The 22,001-nt window shown below is 35.7% G+C and overlaps 1 protein-coding gene across 2 annotated transcripts in view; it reads right to left on the reverse strand.

The window, feature by feature from the left end:
• The window catches only part of CAMKMT (calmodulin-lysine N-methyltransferase), a 225,598-nt gene that overhangs the window by 29,403 nt on the left and 174,194 nt on the right, over positions 1 to 22,001 (reverse strand). For both annotated transcript variants that reach the window (XM_040554219.1, XM_040554220.1), the window contains exons 4-7: positions 16,154 to 16,214; positions 13,185 to 13,239; positions 12,071 to 12,134; positions 6,863 to 6,929 (exon numbers count right to left, since the gene is read on the reverse strand). In XM_040554219.1, coding sequence (XP_040410153.1) covers positions 6,863 to 6,929; positions 12,071 to 12,134; positions 13,185 to 13,239; positions 16,154 to 16,214 — 247 coding nt within the window. The remainder of the gene's footprint in view (positions 1 to 6,862; positions 6,930 to 12,070; positions 12,135 to 13,184; positions 13,240 to 16,153; positions 16,215 to 22,001) is intronic.

Consider the following 22,001-nt stretch of genomic DNA (forward strand, 5'->3'; position numbering starts at 1 on the left):
TGGTTTTGAGTAAAAATATGAAGGAAAAGAAGATGTTTTCTTGCCCTATGGAAAATAGTCCATCCATGAATACATGGAAGATAATCAAGGGAATAAGAAGGAAAAAAAAGGAAAAAAAAAAAAAAAAAAGATGAAGTGAACCAAGCAGGTCCAGAAGGACTGAATGGGGGAAAAATTAAAAAGAGCAGAGGGGATGTCATTCAGCGGTGCTTAGATTCTGAGGGCAAAATGGTCTGTTATAATCATCTAAGATTTCAAATTCCTACATCAAGACCAGATATCTCGGTAAATTAATACACATTTCAGAAAGACATCCAACTTGATTTAAATACATTCACTGTTTAAGAAACTACCACTTCCTATAGAAAGATGTTCTAATTAACTATCATTCTCTGTCAAATCTCATTTTTTTCAGACTGAATTTGTCGAGCTTCAATTTCTACATCTTGTTAGGTACTTGTAAGCTAGATTGAGGAGTGATCTTTTATTAAAGATTTTTTTTCTCCACATGAGACTTTCTGATCAAAATCAATTCATTTCTCAACAATCAAGTCATTTCTTTGACAAGTTAAGTAAACAGAGATCTTTAACTCTCTAATTTCCAAATCCTGATTCACTCATGTCTCTTTCCTGAATCTTTTTCGTTTTCAATATCATGGTTCGTGTTTGAATAACTGCATATTAGCAGAACATTAATGAAATCAGCCAAGATGACACTACAAGCATTATTTTGTCAAAATTAAAAGTTTGTCCCAATTTTCCTATATCTGTGGCAAAGATATCTCCTGTGAAGGAGATAGCTTACTGAAAGTGTGCAAAATGTATTTGATGGTTGTCTATTAAGGTAGAGCCAAGGTAGATAAGGAAGGGTAGACAAAGGTATACTGGTAACAACATGAATCAGGAAACACAATGTAAAGGTTGGCTAAAATTATGGATACACAAAAGGGCATAGGAATGAAATAAATAAATAAATAAATAAATAAATAAGATTCTAACATCACACGGACATTTTCCTTTAAAGCCCTGAGTAGAAAGACACAAGTTTTCTTATATCAGTGGTCTCCTTCTAGACTTCCTGTCCAGTCCAAGAGGGTATAAGAGGAACAGCTTTACCCAAATGATGTTTTTAAAGCTAAGAATAGACCAGAATAAAATACAGCAAAACATTTAACCAAGAACTATTTAAAATAATGTCATGCTATACTTTTGGATAGTATCTAGCTTTTCTGTCCCTTTTCTTCCAAACTTACAGAAATTTCACAACAAAGCTTGCTAATTTTTTGCTTTTTTTCTCTTCATATATTTTTACCTGGTCATATAAAGATGAAAGACAAAGTTACAATGTGATTTAAAACAAATTGCAATTTTATTATGTCAACACAAATGGGTGAAATACACAAATAGCAGAGGCTTGGAAGTTGTTGAAAGTCAGCTGGTATTGCCAAACAGTAAAGAGTTAAAAGTTATGAGAAACATGATATAATACCTGCAAAAGCTGAAGTTGCATACAAATGAAGAAAGGACCATGAACTTGGAAAATTAAGTAAAATAATAAAATTAGGCAGGCTAAGAATGATTGTACTCTTTCTTTCATTATAAATCTTCCTGCCACCTAACAGTCTGGTTTTAGAGTGAGCACTCACAGAGGATGGCACCATTTCAGAGAGGTGAAATTAATTATTTGTGTGTTCGCTGCAGAAGAAACTGAAGACATTTTCACCACAGAACCTTTTCTTGATGGAAAATGTTTTCTGCAAAAAGCAGTCCTGCTTTACAAACCTTCAAGAGTTCTTCAAACGGGTCGAGTATCTAGATAAGGGTGATCTGAGTAGCACAGGCTGCTTTTGATTCCAAAAGGCTATTGGCAAAGACCCTCACCAACAACATTTAAGGAAAGTAGACAGCCATGGGATGAGTCCTGGCATGGCTAAAGAATGGAACAAAAGACAGGGAACAAGGTAGTAGTAAATGGTCTGTTCTCACAAAGGAGGGAGATAATCAATGGAGTTTCCCTGGGACCTGTTTTATTCAACATGTTTACAAGTGATGAGCACTGAGGTGGTAAAGTTTGCTGTTGCTATGAGGCTATTCAAGACAGTAAGGAAAAGAGCAGTCTGTAAAGAACTGCAGAAAGATGAAATTGAGATTTTGGACAATAAAATGGCAGATGAATTCAGTGTGGATAAATACAAAGAGGAAAGGGGGAAAAATGATCCTTGCTTCATAAAGGAAGTAGAGAAAACTGACCATCGCCATGAAGCTCCTCATGTTATGACAGAGTTTCATGAAACTATTAGCTCAGTGCTCAACTGTAGTCAAACAGCAAATCACTGCTAGGCATTTTTAGAAGAGGAACAGAAAGAATAATTATGCCACTACATATATCTATAATTTGCACATACTTCAGATGCAGTACTGCTCACCCTCATCTGAAAAGGAGTAGAATGAAACTGGAAAAGAAATAGAAAATGGCAAGTATGATCAGAGGTGTTGAATGGCCTCCACCTGAGCTGAATTTTTTGTGACAGGGAGCTACAAATTCACAATGGCCATGAACAGACGGACTGTTTATTTTTTCTTCTCTCACATACATAAAATCATCAAATGAAGATAGCAGGATCCAGGAGTGTTTTCATTCTAACCAAAGGGCAGGAAATTATTCTTTTGGCAGCCTCCTCCTTGCCAGTAGATGTTGTGCGTGCAGGAACATTACATGGGGAGACTGGAAAAGCAGTTCGGAGAAAAGGACTCCTTTAAGGTTAACTAAGCTGACAAACACAACTAGTTCAATAAATAGGTCTCAAAAAGTTTGAATTTAGCAACACATCAATTTGATGAATGAAAACATAGAGGGAGTTTTATTAAAGCTGTCCTATGTTGATGGAACCTGTTACATGACCCACTGAAATCAAGGTTAGAAAGCTAGTTTATCTTAAGTACACTGCAGAAAGGTAAAAATATTCACATGGTGGCAGTTACAGAATAAGGGGTAACTAATATAAGAATGGGATCAGGACTATGTAGTAGTATTCTGTCATTGAGACCTTATCCTACTATTATGACGAGTGCAATTTAGTCTTTAGAAAGGCTTTTTTTCTTATCAGGCTTAAATCAGGAAGTCTGTAAATTTTTATATTTGTAAGGAACCCAAAAATCTTCAGTAACAGATGATTACCCATCTGCTAACCTTTAAGGAGCAGGAATTGTCACTTTTGGTCACTTCATTATACTTTCCTGGTATGAGTTCTAATGTTTACTACAAGATCAGCTAAATGTATGATACACTACTACTAATCAATTCAAACAGTGCATCATGTAATAAGCATTTCTCTCACTGTTGTATGTACTTGCTTACACTCATGTGGAATGTAATCTCTCTGGGGCAGCTCTTAGCAAAACAGTAGAGTTGTTAATGCCTAAAATTTATAGGTCCCATATCAGTAATAAGTAAACAAATTTTCTTCTGAACATCTAATCTTCTCAGACAAAGGAACTTGGTGAACAAACTCCTTGTTGGATAAGAATAAAAGAGTCTGATAACATTTAGAATATACTGCAAATCCTTCCTTTTGATAAAGCTTTTCCATTGTGACATCTGTAACAACAACTATTTTTCAAAATTCTACAACATAAACCTGTACTTCAGGAAGATTTCCACATGAAAAAGGAAGAAAAAGAGCAGAGATTTTATGACTGTTATTCCTAATTTAATTGTTGGTGGATATGTTCAAAATAATGATATAATACATGTCAAAGTAGAAACAATTGATGGTACAAAGAATGCTATCATAATAACTTGTATGCTATGTTGTGGTGTAATATTAAAGTGGTTCAAGAATAATTTCAGAATGTGAAAAAAATAAAATCATCAAACTTATACATGATATTAACAATTCACCTTTCTATGGCAAGTCATTATTAGTAACTTAGTGGCATTACTGTACCTCTTTCTAGTAAGTGTTAGCAAGAAATTCTGAACATACTACTGGAAGCTAAAAATAAACTTGAATTGTATAGCCATTGCTGAAGTAAACTGTTTACTAAATATCTATTATTACATTATAACACACAATATGACAAACTGCCAGTTTGGCTTACATTACTGTACTTTTAAACAATAATCAAGAGTTGGCAGAGAGCTAGATAAGTGCTCATTTACTGCATTTTGTATAAATCTAAATAAATAAATGTATGGCAGGTTGTCTTAATCAAACTAGTCTTGGCTGATACCGGATTGCTCCTTTTTGTACCATACATTTTTTGGCATATTTTCCAAGTCTAGATTTGAATGTCTGAAATATCGTAAACTGAGTCTCATACAGATAATTTTTACTCCATGTGCAAGAAAAACGGTACAAGATCCCAAAGTGAGATGGAGGTGCAGTGGGAAGGGTCGATTATTTTTTATATGCTATAGTATTATAATTTGCACTGGACACTGTTTAAATGATACATCAGGGTGAGGAACACGTACAGCATTCTCCAGATTAAATTAATGTTACAGTATGTCACTTAAATAAATCATTATGTTCATTTGTCTGCAAGCTCTGATCAATGTAAAAAAAAGTCACCTAATATCACTGCAAGCTGTTGTTGCATTCTTCCCTATGAAACATCCCATTTTCTTGTCTTTTTTTTTTATGCAAACCCCAGGTTTTGGGTTGTAGGTAAAATGAATCAGGGTTACAGTAATATTTCAGATATTACATCAGCCTTTTAACTTTTTACAAGGCCTTTAGACGTGATCAGATAACTTTGTTACTGTCTTCATCATGTCATTACTGAATCTGAAGGACTGATCCATCTATTAGCACTTAACAAATAGCTAACCTAAGCAAAACCTTAATTTTTACATGAGATATCAACTATTAATGTGCATAACATAAAGAAATGCAAGATGATTACGGTCATAACAACACATTTTATAAGAATCTACAATGCTACAATAAACCTGCAAAAGCCTTAAGAATGTAGAAATAAAAATCAAACTAAGTTTTTATTATGAGAACCTTAGGCTTCGATACAGTATTTCACTTTATTTTGTAATTTAATTATTTTTAATGCAAATAAGACCCAAATGCTATTGCATTCAATAAGTTAAACACTTGACATTTTTACTCCTTAAAATGCAATATTTTATGAAGTCTAGATATTTATTAATTAGTGATTATTAACACCCAGTAAACAACATCATGTCTTGTAAAAACACAATCTTTCTTCACAGCATGAAGCCGAAATCTATTATTCACTGATTCCATATGCTGAAATACACTCAAATGATCACAAATGACCTTAAGCATTAGATAAATGTAAATGAGGACAGGGTAGAAAATGTGCTTTTGATTGATATCTAAAAGACCAGGTTTGAAGTCTTGACAACGGATGAAATCTGAAATCTTGTACAAAGTAGAGGGCAATTGGAAATCTACAAAATTTAAGCTTCTAGATGGATGTACTGCACAGATCTGAGGTTGCTCACAAGAAGTGTTCAGCACACACGACCTAAAAGACTTATCCTGGGGCTCATGTAGCCCTTGTCTACTTGGCAGGCAAGTATCAGGATGCACAGATCTCTCTCTAAGTTATATGTACATATGCCCTAATGAAGGCAGAATTTTCCGAAGTGCTCACTTAAAAGAACTTCTTTATACACTATGGATACATAAGCATAGAATAAATGATGTGAATGATAGCCATTGAAATTGTATTGTTTTAGCCCTCTATGTTAATTAGCTTATTCTGATGGTTTTAGCCCTTTTTCACTTTTATTTTTGTCTCTCTGAGAAGGACTGAGAGCCCTTCTTCTGGAATGAGAATCATTTTAAAAAAAAAAAAAGGTAAGGAGAAGGAGGAGAAGGAGAAGGAGAAGGAGAAGGAGAAGGAGAAGGAGAAGGAGATTTAGACACATGCAAGAATGCACTATTTCATCTTCAGTAGCCACCTCTGAGCACATTCTTATTCATAACCCTATGCCATAAATACGAAGAGCTGTACAATTTACTTTTTAAATACTACAAAAGATTAACCCATTTCACATTCTTTGCAGTTTCCAGTCTCTATCACACTTGGAGACCAATAAAATTAATACTTAAATAACTAACTTCAGTAGCATCAATTACAGGGTGTCACAGGAAGGGCTTTGGAGATTATCCAAAACCAAAGTCTCTGGACTTCTACAGTGCTCACCCTCCAAAGCATGCCTTTGGGCTAACTTGGAGACAATGCTCTTGTGCACTTTGAGAAAAACACTGAATGTGCCCCACACTTTAGGACAAAGTAAGAGTAGAGAAGGGGCCCAGCACTGTGCCTGCTTCCCACACTCCCAATTTACCCTCGCACAAGCAACACATGATACTGATTATGCACACAGGATGCCCAAAAGCCTTTTACGAAGGCTCCAACAACATCTGCCCCAGGAACAAGTGATGTCCATTGCCACCCTGAATTCTCAGAGAAATTTAGAAATAAAACCTGCCAGTTATTTAGGTACATTTGTTTCAAGCCTCGTATTCAGTAAAATGGGTAATATTGACTCTCAAGCAGCCTAATTTCAATCAGGCACTGAATCACAGTTGAAGAGAAATTCTGTAAATTAAAATAAATAAATCAATTAATTAAAAAGGAGGTTATGTCACCAAGATTAATCATACTTTGTTTGGTAGGATAAAAAGCAATTCAAATATATTTTGAATACTTTCTGTCTTGCATCACGTAACTCATGATAGGTACATACTCTTGCTGTATACATACTTGTGTCAGTGTCAGTAATGTCACATATTCACACTTTTGATTACATTTCACATTTACATTAAATAAACAATTTCGTGAGAATTCATAAAACACTTTGGTAGAATCTTACCAGCTTGACACTTTCTGAGCCTTAAATATGCCTGCAGTTTGGTTTCTTGCGATGATGTCACTTACATCTGTAGCATATTTGTTAAGAATTATCCATAAAACTAGAGCAGTATTAAAAATCACCAAAAATACTTTTTTACATCATTAATACCTTCATAATATCTTGCATCTATTTCATCTTTAAACTGTGCTAATAGTCACTCTTTTCAAAAGCATAAATTTTACAACGCTACTCTGGTACAACAGCTGTAAATCTACTCAGCCACTTGCTCTTGTTGCCTAACTCTGTCAACCGTTCTTTTATTAATGTTTCCATTTACAAAATTGCTAGCGCTGTAGATATAGAGGAAGCTGTAAAAGTTTTCCCATATTTTACATACATTTAAAAATAACTATTATTTACAAATATAAGAATTACTGCCAAGGTGAACAGAAATGTCTTGGCATGCTCACTTAATGTGTAGTTTAGTTTGTGCCGGTTTCAACTGTATCACTAGATCACAGTGCTGAGGTTTCAGAGGCTTATGGTTTTGAGTTCCAGTCCTGCCACAAGGTATGTACTTTTGTTCCTGGCTCTCTCTGGATGAAATCCAGCACACATTGGGAGCACCTTCACCTGTAGGCAAGGGAGTTTCTAGTCCATTTACTTTCTTGAGAACGGTTTGGAAATGCCATAAAGGACAGTACAAAGTTAGAAATGCCTTTTCTTCACCACAGGCACTGTAGCTGTTCCTCAGCCTCATGTCTCAGCTTCTTTCAGTTTGGAAGATCAGGTCATAAATTTAGGTAGCCACACAGGCAGGCCAAAGTAAGGGCTGTTAGTGAAAAGTTTCAAAGGGAGCTGTGCCCAGTAATCTATACCTGGAAAGAAAACCTTCATAACCAATCATTTCTGGGTAGCCATTGGAAAGAAAGGATGTAGCAAGTAACTAAAGAACTATGAAAACATTAACTGGCTTCCGGTGTGAACATGTTTGAACAGTTCACTCTCAGATATCAAAAATTATCATAGAGGGACAAATTTCATAAAGATGACAATGATCATTCATTCTTATTTAAGGTACAGGAAATCTGATGCTAATGAGGAGGATGTTCCTAGGTGCACAGAATATGTCAAATTCTTCTTTGCAAGTGCTCTTCTAAGAAAAATGAACACTAATGTCAGGCTAATTTAAAAAATGACTAATGTATCTTTTTATTTGCCTTGATGAAATCTCATAATGGGCCTTCCTAACACTGTTGACTGTTTAAGATAAGTTATTCTAGAAAAGCCTCTAACCAAACAATGTGAAAGAAAAGACAACTGATATTTTGTGAAGCCAAAGAGTAGAAATGGAATGATAGAGAAGTGGTTTAAACAAATCCCTGTACTTCGGACATGCTTTTAAAATCTTTTCCAAAATAGGCATTGGGAAGTAGTAATAAATGGCCAATACTTGTGAAGCAGAAAGAAGGCATAGATAATTCCAGGAGCAAATCATGATGAAGCAGAAGAAACGGTGTTGATAAATTAGCTACACTGCACTTAAATTATATAACTGGGCAAAACTATTAATAATTGTTGTAACCACGTTAACATTAGCTTTTTAAAATAATTTATAAGCCCACGTCTTCAGGCATTCTGGCTGAACATGACATTTCTAACCTATATTTCCCAGGACTGTTGAAAGATCCATACACTATATTTTAATGGCCATTATAGTGCACCGCAACCATGTTTTGTATTATTGATGCTTTCGGACAGCAGTGCAAGTCACTATTGCATGGTGTGAAACAGAGCTAAGGCAGAAGGTACACAGCCTCTCTGAAATAGGAGACAATTTTTTAGTAAAAATGAACCGCATCCTTGGATTTGGAAGTGTCTGAGTATAGATGCTTCCAGTGTTCTAGAGAAATAGGAGTTGATGTCCATGGTTGAATTTGTTGTAGAAATGGCCTAACCTGGAAAATTTGTATCTGGATGAATATCACCCAAAATTTCAAAGAGGGGTGAATATGATAATTTTGTGTACATAAATCTTCAATATTTAATGTAAATATCTACGTTTTTCTTTTTTAATACTATCTTCATTTAAATGATCATGAAGGAAGTTAGATAAAACAAAGTCAACAATAAAGTTTTCAATGAAACAAGACCATCCATCTTTATTTCATTGATTTTGCAACATGAATGATCTGCTAATTGATTAAAATCTATGATAAGCAAAAGCAGTGCATTAGAATGAAATCTTTTAAATGGATTAGTAACTTAAAGAATAATATCCACTTAAAAACCTCCATAAACCCCATGCATAAGAGCACTGATTAATATAAAATATAGCTATGTGTTTCACAGTGAAGTGGTTAAAATCACAACAATGGTTTTAAATTAACATGTTCATCAATTGTTTTAGCTTGTAATATTTCAATAACATATCCTAATAAACATATTCACAACATACATAGTCAATACTTCACGTGCCAGTATGAAATGAAGAATAATGTGAAAAATGTCAAAAACTAAAAGAAAAATCAAATCCTCGAAAGCTTGAGACTTCACAAAGCAAGGCTGTTAGTTATGCTCACTGAATAGCGATAACAACAAAAACAACAATAATTATGATGATGATGATAATACAAAGGCAGATTCTCAGATGCAATGCACTATTGCCAGGTCGATTTTCAATTACATTTCACTGATGTATTCATTTGTTTCTTAATGTGCTCATCTTGCCCATTAAGAATAATTAGCAGGCTTGCTTGGTGATTTCCTGGCTTCTGAGAGTGATTTTTTTCTTTTTTGTTGACAACCACTTTTACTTTTTGGAAAGTAATTTTTGGATATTATAGTATGACTGGCATGTAATTTAAGCTTCCTAAGAAATTTAAAGGGAAGATGTAAACAGTAATTTTTAAACAAGATTATTTTAATGTATAATACCTACATAAAAAGCACAATACTAAGCATTCACTGTTCCTGAAAAGCAGAATCTAGACAAGAAAACAGTATTTTATCCCACAGTAATTTAATTTGGCACACTAAACAATTAAAAAATATCACCAGCAATAATAAAAATTAGCAGAAATGCATCATGTGTAGTGTGCGCCACTTGAAGCCAATTACGCTAAAAATTCTTACTGATTTCTGTGAGTCTGGTGTGACTAAAACAGACCTAAATTTAGCCTAAACTTCTGTTCTAGCTGGTCACTATACAAAAGAATGCAAAAGAAAATTACCATTAAACAGATCATAAAATTACTACTGAAGTCCATGAAACACATAAAATGCAACATAAATTTTATTATGTGTGCTTTTAAGAATACATTCCACCTACACTGTAAAGTTCTTAGTCTGCTGCACTTTGGCACCCTGCTAATATTAAGCCCATTGTAAAATCCAACACAATAAAAGCACTTTGAATGCTGAGCCTTCAGAGAACCAAATGTTAAAAAAGAAAAATAAATTCCTGTTAGAGCCTTCTACCAATCACTCCTCTGAAGGGGATTCACTGAGTGAATACAGATGAAGACTTCTTGCAAGACTTTCAGAAATAAAAAATATTTTACAACATATTGTGGAAAACTAAGGTGTGCTAATTAGAATATATTAACGTATCTTTTTCAGAAATTAAAGCACTTTAGTTTAATTCCAAAGACTGGATGAATATTTATAGTGCTCACTGATTTTCTTTACCATGGAAGACATCTAAATCACAAAAAAAGTTCAGGTATGTTTGTGGAATCTGCTATGCAAGGTATGTGCAGACTTGATGATTACTGAGCTTACCTGAAGCTTTCTGTGGGTAAAATAACCTTTTGTTAAATAACTATGCTTTCATAAAACATCTGTTTGTTTTGTTAAGCTAGTTTTGAAACACTTTTCTTCTCCTACATTTTTTATCTTCATAATGACATATAAGAACGACAGGGAGAGGAGATGCTGTATAAAATGCACAGAATAATCAGTACTTCCTCCTCAGCCCATGAGCATAATCAGCTATATTTTAGCAAAATAGGAATCCTTGGAACACAGCTAAGAACTTGTATTTTCAAGAAAAAGGAAACTTTGATTAGGCTTCCTTCAAGATTTAAAAGATATGATTGGCTATTTTTTTCCATGAACTTGTGAAAGTGTAAGCAATTATAGTTGTCTGTGTTACCTCTGAGTGTTTGGAGGTAGTAGCAAATACAATAATGCACCATTTCACTGTTATGTCTCCTGATTTAACAGTCATAAGCGATTGCCATTTTTCTAATCCACAACATTGTTTAACTTTTTTTTTCATTATGTTAGCCTTCAAGTACATAAAAAAACTCAAATCTAAACAATTTTGATGATGGTGGGGCCAAAACCTGAAAAAATAGGCTGGCTTAACATGCAAATGGAAATATTACCAAGAACAAAAGCAAATAGATATCTTCCATTTTTTTCCCCTCAATTTCTAAGGGCTATTAATATTCTCTATCTGTTCTTGTTCTGTGCTGATATTTAATGTGGCCACAAATTATGCTCACTCATTCTCTTGCTTAGCCAAAGTACAGTTCAATTTTCTGAACTATGTGTTCATACTAGGAGGGCATAATAGCAATTTATTCTAATAAAATAATGTAAGAAATATAGTAAAATATTTTTTACAAGGGACAGAGGAGTTTTGTAATCTTCCTTTCATCGAGAGAAATAATGATAAATTGATAATTGTTTAAGCAAACTAAATGGATAATTGGTAGGCAGTTATAACTTTGTAGCAATAATGAAACTATGCATTTCAAAATACACTATGACAATATACAAATACTATGCATTTTTAAGAGGTGAATATCTGAAAGAAAAAAAAAAAGAAAGAAAGAAAGAAAGAAACCACACCCACAAACCTAGTTTCTTTTGCAAAATGACTATGGGAAGGGGAGCTAATGATTTGATTCACTGCTATACCTCCTGTAACGTGCAGCTTACACACAAGGAATCTTTCAGCACTCAACCATAAGGCAAATATTTGCTACTGTACTTGCTCTATACCAACATGTATATTTTTAATTAAAGAAGAAAATGTGGAATTTATTATGGGGGAAGCTGCAGCTCTGTTGAAGATATTTTGCATCTATTTTTTAATTACTTATGTGGGGACTTTTTCTTAATATACCCCATGCCGTCTGTCTTTATATCGATTGTTACTCAGCTAGTAAAAAGGAACGAACACAACAAACCAGTTTTCTATCTGAATAAGGATACTTTTGATGGCCTTTTCATTTCCATCAGTTAACAGAACTTCTTTGACATCTGCAGAAATAGCAACCTGAAAAAAAGAGCACAGCAAACAATGAGCAAATATGCTTGTCTGTGTGGAAGTGAAGACAGGAGTGACAAGCCTTCAGTATCATGCTTCCTCACCTATTTCTCTGTAACAATCTTCAATCTTTTTTCATTTTATGTCTGCATTATTTTAATCATTCAATCAAATCAGTCAATACTTTTATCATTCCATTTGCGGGAGCCTCTATCTTGCTATCATTCTGTTCCGTAATTGCATTGTGACAGCGGATGATGGTATTCTGAGAGGCTTTCATTTGCGGGCTTCTGTTTATCTAGTAGAGCCATCATACAAGGCTGTCACTCTGCCTTTCAGCTTGCTTCTGTCTGACTGCCTGATGCCCTTCATATAACTTTGCATTGCAGGCAGATGGCTTTGTAAGGGTAATTTTTTTGTGAGCTTTGACATGCTCGCACATTGGGCTGTAACCTCGACACATTGTATAAGAGCGACAGGTTTGTCAAATGCCAATCAGTGTAACAATATGCTTTTATTTGTAGAGACATAAAAACTTGTCTAATGCACTGCACTGCTACATAATATCTCCTGAATACATGACTCAGAACCCAGAGAATGGTGAACGACTCTCCTGAATGGCCAATCTAATTCAAAAGAATCTAATTACCGAGAGCTCTGGATCATGTTTGTTGGTGTAATAATGCAGGCAAAACATTAGCAGCTATATCATGGTGCTCCAACTGTGATTCGCCAGGCTATTCCTGTATCTTAGCAAATGGGACTATAATCTGAAAAAAAAAATGCTTCAGCTAAGGCAATGAAAGACAGACCGTACGTGGCCTGGAATGTCACAACAAGAGATATTGACTACACGGAGGTAAAATGTTTCTGCTCATCGAGGCAACCATAAAATCAATATGATACGAAAGCAAGTCAATCTAGAAGGTCTCTCAAGACTCTGCAGCTTGACCGCAGCTGAGGCTGTTGACAGTTCTCTGACCCAGCAGTTGGAGGCACTGGAACATTTTTCCTTTTGTTTCTCCCTCTGAATGGGGTTGGAATTGAGAAAAGACCTACCATGAGCCCAGCCAAGCATGTCATGCCACCCCCTAGCTCACACACAGCAAGGTCCCTGAAAGAGAGAAAGGAAATGGTAGAACCCATACAAATTAGATGAAAATGGTCAGAGAGACATATATGTTACAAGAACAAATTGCCATCTGCAGTAAGAACGGAGCTACCAGGAAGTTGTAGAGACATGACTAGGCTACCTCATGTCGTTTTGCGTTTTAAAAATAATTATGAAATAGAAAAGTCACAAAGCAGGCAAATCAGTGGGGGTTCCCTCATTAGTGTTCAGTGCAACATTACCACCGCTGAGCTGAAAAATCTGAGAAGGTTCCCTTTTTTCCCTTGTCAATGGCTCTGTCTTTTAGAACTAAACTAGCTAGAGTAGCGAAAGATAATTGTTAGGAAAGGATAACAATGTTAATCCACATTCATTCTTGCAAAAACAGTTAGGGAAGTAAATGGAGAAATGAATATTATTTATATATCACTCTATATAGTTATGCCTGAAAGCCTTTTGGTATTAAAAAAAAGAGAAATTCTAAAACACACCATATACCACAAAACAATTACCCACGAAGAAATCCGATCCTTCAATTAGCACTTAAAACCGCAAGTGACCTACAAACAATACTGTTACGAACAACGATGGGAACTGCAAACAGTTAAGCCACAGAAAACTAAATGAAGTTAGTGTCAAGAGTCTAAGCTGAGTCCAATAGTCAGTCTAAGCTGAGGGTTGAATACCTGGTCTAAAAGGTTGCTTTTAGCTCAGACCGCAGAGTGCGGTTATTAAGACGTGCAAGTGAAATATAATTTGGTGCAGAGAGCGTGCCGGATGGGGGCTTGCAGGGGGAGCCATAAAGAATGTTCTCCACAGCCACCGCCTGCCCTGGGAGGGGAGGAGGGAGGGATGCTGACCGAGCGCTGAAACCGCGTGAAGCAGCATTTAGGGCAAGGCAGAGTCTCAGTTCAGGAGCACAGCGGCTTTAGAGCTAAATCTATGGCAACTGGTACAGCTGCCAGAAGCATTTCCATTGAAGTATTTTTGACAGGCAGAAAGTGGAATTTCAGCTAAGCAGATTTTTTGGTGCACCTTTTCTTCTGACCTAAAACACCAATGTTTTTAAACCTACTTTTGTGCGAAAGTATTATTTCACCACTTACCCTACACTGGGCATCTCAGATGCCATCTCAGTGTGCATATACAGATGTTATTTTGTTCACTGAGGCCACTGGGCTAGGCTGTATGACAATATACTAATGCTCACTGTCTGGATAGTATACATTTATTTTCCTAAGACTCTGCAAATTTCCTTTACAAAAAGTCTATTTGTCCTGTTTAATGGAAATGGGGAGAAGGTAGTTTGGAGGAACAAGCTTTATCTAAACCCAATGAGAATTAAAAATAGATTGTGGGAAATCTGCAGCTTGTGGTTTATATAGAATGATTCTAAGTTTCTCCTCACATAAATTTTGATTTTTCCTAACCATACTTTATGCATTTTTTATTTACATACATAAAGTTATGTTACAGGATTTAGGAGGCACTTGTCATATTTATCAAAATAAACCCAGAAAGTATCCAGTGTGGGATTTTTGGTGCATTTTGAACCAAATCTATATGTATGTAATATATGTATGACTGTATGTATATATATATACACACACACACACATATTTACACATATAAATAACTTATTCTAGTGCAAAGTTCCTATGTTGCCAATATTTAGTGACATTTACCAATGAGAATTAAAACAAGAAACTCAGCTCTGGGTGTGCTGTTGAGAGGGCAGAATCCTGAGGACTCAGGAGGTGAAACTGCCCATATCCCCCATGGAAGTTTGACTGATCACCGTCTCTGAGTAACCAGGTTTGGATACCCAAACACACTTTAGTGACCACCACCAGGAGTTTTGCTGCGAAGAGCCTCTGAAGGCAAGTAGAGTGTATAAGCAGCTATGTGTGCCAGGATGCTAAAGCGCTACAGGGATAGTTAATATAGCAGCAAAAAGGTGCCTTAGCTGCCTCTTCTGATGGGGTGTGCTTTATTCATGTGGCTGGTGGAGCAGAAATAAGGCTGTATAGACCAGAGCATGCTTTAGTGCTAAGCCTTTGGATTCAGACAGGAGTCAGCAAGCTGCAGGAATTGTCTCAGGTTTGGTGCGAGGGGCACCAGTTTACAGACTGAAGCTCCTAGGTCTTCCTTATTCTCCCAACACCATATGTACACAGAGAGAGAGATTTTTTATACTCCAGCGTGGTTTACTTGGTATTAGCCCTGTAGCCTTGCTCAGAACACAATTTATACCTGCAAATGCAGTGTTGCTACAGCTTTTCTTATGCCCCATTCATCCACCTGGACAATGAAACTTCAAGGATTTCCAAGCACAAGGCTCTGTATACTCAAGGAGGAGGAGACAGGATGCAGGGATAGATTTTATCTTTCAGCATTCCTATTGGATGCTTGATACCTGTCTTCTATGAGTTTAGAAAATATGTGGGGAAAAAAAACAAAACACAACAAACACATACAAGTGCAGTATGTCTCAATATGTTTCATAAAGCTTAAATATAGGTGCAAATTCCTCCATCACTGTATGCAGGGATTATTATGTACTCTATTAGGAAATATTTTTCTTCCTTTTGCAACAGATGTCAGTTTAAAGAATGTCTTTTATTTTTCCTGACCTTCACAATCAGTACTGATCGATTGGAGCTTCACTTTTGTTTCCCAAAAATCAAAGTGAAATAAAACGCCTTGAGTGGAAATCAAAAGTCTTTGACATATAGCAGAAAGCTTGCTGTGCAATATTAGTACCCAAAGGCAGCTCAGAATTCTTTGTTAAGAGCAACATGCTTTCACCTTGAACATTTTAAATTTAATCTGAAGGTTTAAATCATAGCAATCTTTACCATGCAGATACAATAAAACTAATAGATTGGAAAATATCTTTTTATGTTCAACTCTGTACCTGAATATTTCATTGTGCTTCAGGCAGTAGTAAGCCAGTACTTCTTCAGCTGGCCAGAGACCTATAAGACAAAAAATATTCACATTCTTAGAACAGATTTTTTTTTTTTTGGTCTAAAATATTTTTGAATATGCATTATCATTTGCAGACCTCAGCCAACTGTTTCATTTTCAAAACTTGCCACAATACCATGGAATAAAGAAACAAATATGACTTTTAATGGCAGATTTCTGATTCTAAGCTTTGGAGCTGAGTTAGATTTCATCCTGGTACACCCATGCACATAAGCATGCACATATGCGTATATATACTATTGTCAAGACTTTAAACGTTACACATAATTTAATTCTAAAAAACTTCTGACATCAGAGCATCCACATGAACATCAATCTGTCTTCTTCAGGCCAGATTCAAGGTCCACCTTGCCTTGTAGCCTGTCTCTAACAGTGGAAAAGAGCCCCCTCCTTTTTCACTTGTTGACTTCTGTAGTCATTTCATTTCTTCCCTGTTCCTTTTTATTTAGCTCCTTTTCTCAGGAGGCCTCTTAGCTTTTGTTAGGTCAGCTATCACTCTGACCCTAAGGAGCACTGATCAGCGGCACATGCTAAGTATGGGAACATGATGAAGGCAATAACACAGCATAATTTCTAGTCATCTCTCTTCTCCTCAGCAGCAGCTTCTTGAGCTACAACTCATAAATTCTTTTTTAACGTCACCAAAGTATTTTCTGTTTGTTCTTTGGACTTAAGCAAACTTTTATAGCTACAACGTCCTGTGGCAGAAATCACCACAGTTTTACTGTGCTGTATAAAGAAGCATCTCCTCTCTCTTGTTTTATACTTGCCTCTCTGTCATTTCCATTTGACACTCCAGTTCTCATATGGGAACAGACAGAGCAATCATGCTTTTTTCACCTATGCCATATTATCCATGACTTTAAGAACTTCCATAATAAAACTTATGCTTGTCTTTGCCAACCCTGGCAAATATTTTGAGGCATCCTTGCAAATTTACATCTTCAATAACATTTACTCATGAAACTCACTGCCACATCAGACCAGTTTCCCACCCAACTTGAACAACCTAACTGAAGCACTGCAGCCCATGGAGAGGGCAGTGCAGTCCTGCGGGGCTCAAACGTTCTCCTGCAGGCATCTGTCCCCATCGCTGGAGGAGCCTAGGGAAAAGACACTCGTATTCAGGCACTTGAGATAGGTTCCCAAAGTTAAGGGAGGATGAATCAAAGGAATATGCAGCCAAATTACAGTTGTACGTGTTTTCCATCTGTTGTTGCTTAGCAATGAAAAAACATGTGTACGTGTCTACCCACAGGTCAAAACTAGGGTTAGCTTCCCCCCATCATACATAGCATTATAAGCAATATGACAGAAGCCTGACTTAATATTATAAACTGTAGACACTTCAGTGGTTTCAGTAAACTTAAAAACAGACATTTGGGAGCATCCTTTAGATGTTTCTGGACAGATAAATTGAATTCCATGCAGTTTAGTATCTTTAGACCATTTTTTATAATTGTTTCTTCTCCAGAGACTTTAAAAATGTCATATCATATTTAAGAGAAGCAGAATTTGGAGAGAAAAACTGTCTTCTTTTTAAATCACTTACAGCCTGATTGTAACCCTTAAATATGTAATTCTTCCTGTCCATCTAGTAAGTACTCTGAACAACCCTTACTCACAGTGATGAATGATGAAAATTTACGAATATGTTGTCTGCATGCAGGTGAAGCAAAAGCCTAGAAAGGATTTGGCCAAAACTTTGCATATAACTTTTGTATGACAAAGATCTTAAAGGTAAAAACAAAAACAAATGAACAAACGAAACAATAATAATAATAAAAAGCAACAGAGTGATGATTCTTACATATGACAAAACCACTAAAGCACTACTGTTATTTGTCCTGTTCACTCCCAGTTAGGTTGATTAGGTTTTTGCAAATGTGCTATTTTGTTCAGATTGCTAAGGGTTAAAATAAAATATTCACACACGATTACCCATTCTTCAGTGAAACATACACTAAGAATTGTACAGGATTTTCCATCTCCCTTTCGAGTATTTCAAGGCTTTTGAGCACTGAAATATGTTAAAATGACAGATTTTGCAATAAGTATAATAACTGTTTAAATATTTTCGTGTGTGATATAAAGAATGTTTCAGTTTGCAGTGACTGGTGTATACTCAAGCAATAAAAGTGTTGTTTTTTTTTTTTAATATTTACTAAAGACATGGTTAATTTAATACCATCTATAATACTTCACATCTCACATTACACATACACACACACACATTTAAAAAAAAAATCACTAAAAAACTAAACTCTTTTATAGCAAACTTCTAGCCTGAGTAGATTTTAAAAACACTTGTCAATTGCAGCAAAATCCTTCAACATCTGAGTTTTCAGTACCCACAGCCAAATGTTTCTCACTTTTCTACGGTTATTATTGAAAGGACACTTTGAATGGTGCCGCTAAATCTTTTATGAGGGGTCACTGTTCTTACCCCTGCTACCATTAAAATGTTGATACCAGCTGAAACTGCAGGTATATCGGATAGCTCTGTGCTGAGAGACGGGTAGAGCACCTTTGGAAAGGCAAGGCTTTTCTTTAGGCAGATGCTGGTGACGTATATGACTCTTCTCCCCTCTCCATAGGAAAGAAGGTATCACCTCAGCTATGATACGAGTGGCTGGCAGCTAAAGAAGCAGGAGTCAGAAGGTCTTTCACAAGCACAGATCTCAAGTGGGGAAGCACACAGAGCTTACAGCTAAGCCAAGATGCCAGCAGCAAGAATACCTGCGTTAATTTTAGTAAAAGGAAAAGCTCCTCTTGCTTGAACAGGTAGGGAAGCCTCTTTGCCTTCAAAACAGGGATAAGCTTAAAGATGCATGTGGAGGAGTTTGCATGCTGTCCTCTTCCCCTGCACTCTGACCTACATTTTACCAACACAATGACCTACATTTTGAAGTATAAGATAGTTCTGCTTCTGTTGAAAAATGCTCAGCTCTCATGCAGAAATGCAGCAATTTCTATGAGTTAACAACTACCACGAAGTTTTAAAAGCATAATTTATTTTCTGCAAACATATACAGATATGTATATACGTATTGTTTCCTGTGAAAATGTCATATAATAAATATGATCTTAATAATAACATACTACAATTCTTTGATATTCAAAATAAAATTGTTCATATTTTGAACTGTGAATTTGATTATAAATACACAACATCAGATGGGTACCTATTTGCATGTGCAATTACTTACACACAATGGTCAATTATTTACACATGTATAGGCAAAAGAATATCAAAAGGCCCCCAAATGACATTTGTATCTAAAAGGCTATAAATATACTAAAAGACCTAGACAGCAGGGCTACAAATCTCACTCTAAAAGGAAACAGAGCAAACCAAGAGTTTCAGTTTGCAAAAATAAATACTTCACAAAATTTGCTGGAGGTTTTAAAAATCTTTACCATCTTGTTATCTATGATGTGAAAACAGAGAAGAGTTGCCACAAAGCATTGGAATATTTATTGAAACAAAAAATCTAAGTTGTGCTGGAATTTAAAAGACAGCCTCAAGAAGGACTGTGATGTGGCATGTCTGAAGATACAGGAGAGAGTGCTCACAGAACAATGCCTTCCAGCATTTCATGTCTCAGCAGGTATCCTTTTACCATTAGGATGGAGTAGGAGATCCAGTGCTCCATGAAGTGCATTACTATTCCATTTATAAATGTGCCATAAAACCAATGATGTCTACTTCCAGACAGCTTCATGATACTTACTATGGTGGTAATGTTAGAAAAACATCATCCCTAAATAAGTTAGTGTGATGAAATATTATATATGCAGACACAAAATGCAGGCATTTCTATAGGACTTAACATCATATCATAACATCTCACCACAATAATGGAGTCTACCTCACAAAAACTTGATGACATCACGAATTTCCAGCCCCTGCACATTAGGAACCACTCCACGAGACAGAGGCAGAATAAGCTACTTAAGCACACCAAATGAAATTATAGGAAGGCCAAGGATAAAGGTCATTCAAAGAAGGCCTTGGTCATTCAAAATCCTTGAGGTATGATTTAAGCAAAAAAACAAGCAAACAAAACAAACAAACAAACAAACAACAAAAAAAAAACACACCCAACCTTTTCCTACAGAGGAAAAACACTAAAATAAAAATTGCGCAATAATGCTAAGAACACATAAATCGGGTTCATCTGCTTTAGCATGGCACAACAGTTCTTTAAAGCAACCTTTGACTCACGTGGACTATATCATGTGTAGACTGCTTCTACGGATATTTTGTTGTAATCATCAGGTGGAGCATCACTGCTTAACAGTTACAAAAATTCTGTTTTTTTTCTGTGTGCTATTCAGTCTACTACTACTTTATAGATGGTGAATTATGTGTGACATAACAGAAAATTTTATACTGAAAATAAATTATCAAATATTAAACAACAACAACAACAAAATTACTGTTTCTCCTCTGTGGCTTTTAATGCAAATTTTAAAGAATGACACCATATATTTGAATAACAAATACTGAGATCTTATGTAAAGTTGTTAAAGAATGGCATGTTATTAAAAATTTTCAGCACTGATATAGTGCTGAGAATTTTGAGACATTGTCTTTTTAATGAAGACTTTTGATTTTGGAGCCATTAGGTACCTGTACTGCTTCACAGGTACAAAGAAGTCACAGTAGCTGCTGATTACTTTAATTGGCATAGCACGAGATTAGTGCAACTCTGCTCTACTGTCTGCCACTGCTATACACAGCAAACAAAGGCACGACTGGAGGTGACAGGTGAACTATCCCTTGAAGCTCTGAGTAGAAGGTATAAAGCTGTCCTACAAATGCTTCACTTATGCTAGGAGATTAACAAGTTTCTTTCCAAGCCAGGCCAAATGGCAAGTTTTCTTTGTCACTTTTTCCTAGCACTTCACATGGCCACATGTACAGATGTCTGATCTCAAAACATTTTTTTATCAAAGTTTATCTTCTATTTGCACTATCAAGCTATGTAACATCTTCCTATTCACTTGAAATTTCAAGTAAATCTCAACCCTTAAGTGCAAAAGCAGTTTACATTTGAAAAGTCAACCTTTTTCCCCAGTTGAATATACTCAAAAAAATCTTTCTTTCTCAATTGTCCTGATTGTGGACTACATGAAATCATCTTATTTGCTCTAATGTTCGTCAAATCAGGAGAAAAAATAAAATCAAAAGCATTATGGGCAAAGAGATTAATAACATCTCAACAGAAGTAGCACCAATCTTACTGAACAATGAAGAATTGTCTTCTGACCTTAAGGAGAGTATTAATTATCCTTCATGACCAAGATACATTGTTTGTGGAAAGCAGAAACTCGCACTGTATCACAGATACGACCTTAATTTCACAGTACGAAAACTTATTTTCTACTGATTATGTCTCATGTTTATATCACAAGAGAACGTAAGTCTGATGATTTCACTCTGGTTAGTTTTTGTGTGCATCACCACCACCAAGCACAGCAAGAAGTATGGTACACCTGCTGGAGGTCTTGGATAAGTGAGAGAGCAGGTGAATCATGGTTCAACAGCACAGTAATTTGAAGAAAATTTCAAAACAAGGCTCCAACCAATATTATGAGCCCTTCTATTAATGGAGCACTAAAATTCACTTCCAAGTGGAAGAAAAAGTATGAAGTTCTGGATAGTACGATTCAAGTGTAAAAGTGGGTGCACATCATATGTCTGCCAAATCTACCTCGTTAGAAACATAAAGCATGATTGTCCTAATTTGGGTAATTGTTTGAGTAAA

Source organism: Cygnus olor, chromosome 3 (genome assembly GCF_009769625.2).
Source record: "Cygnus olor isolate bCygOlo1 chromosome 3, bCygOlo1.pri.v2, whole genome shotgun sequence".
NCBI lineage: Eukaryota > Metazoa > Chordata > Aves > Anseriformes > Anatidae > Cygnus > Cygnus olor.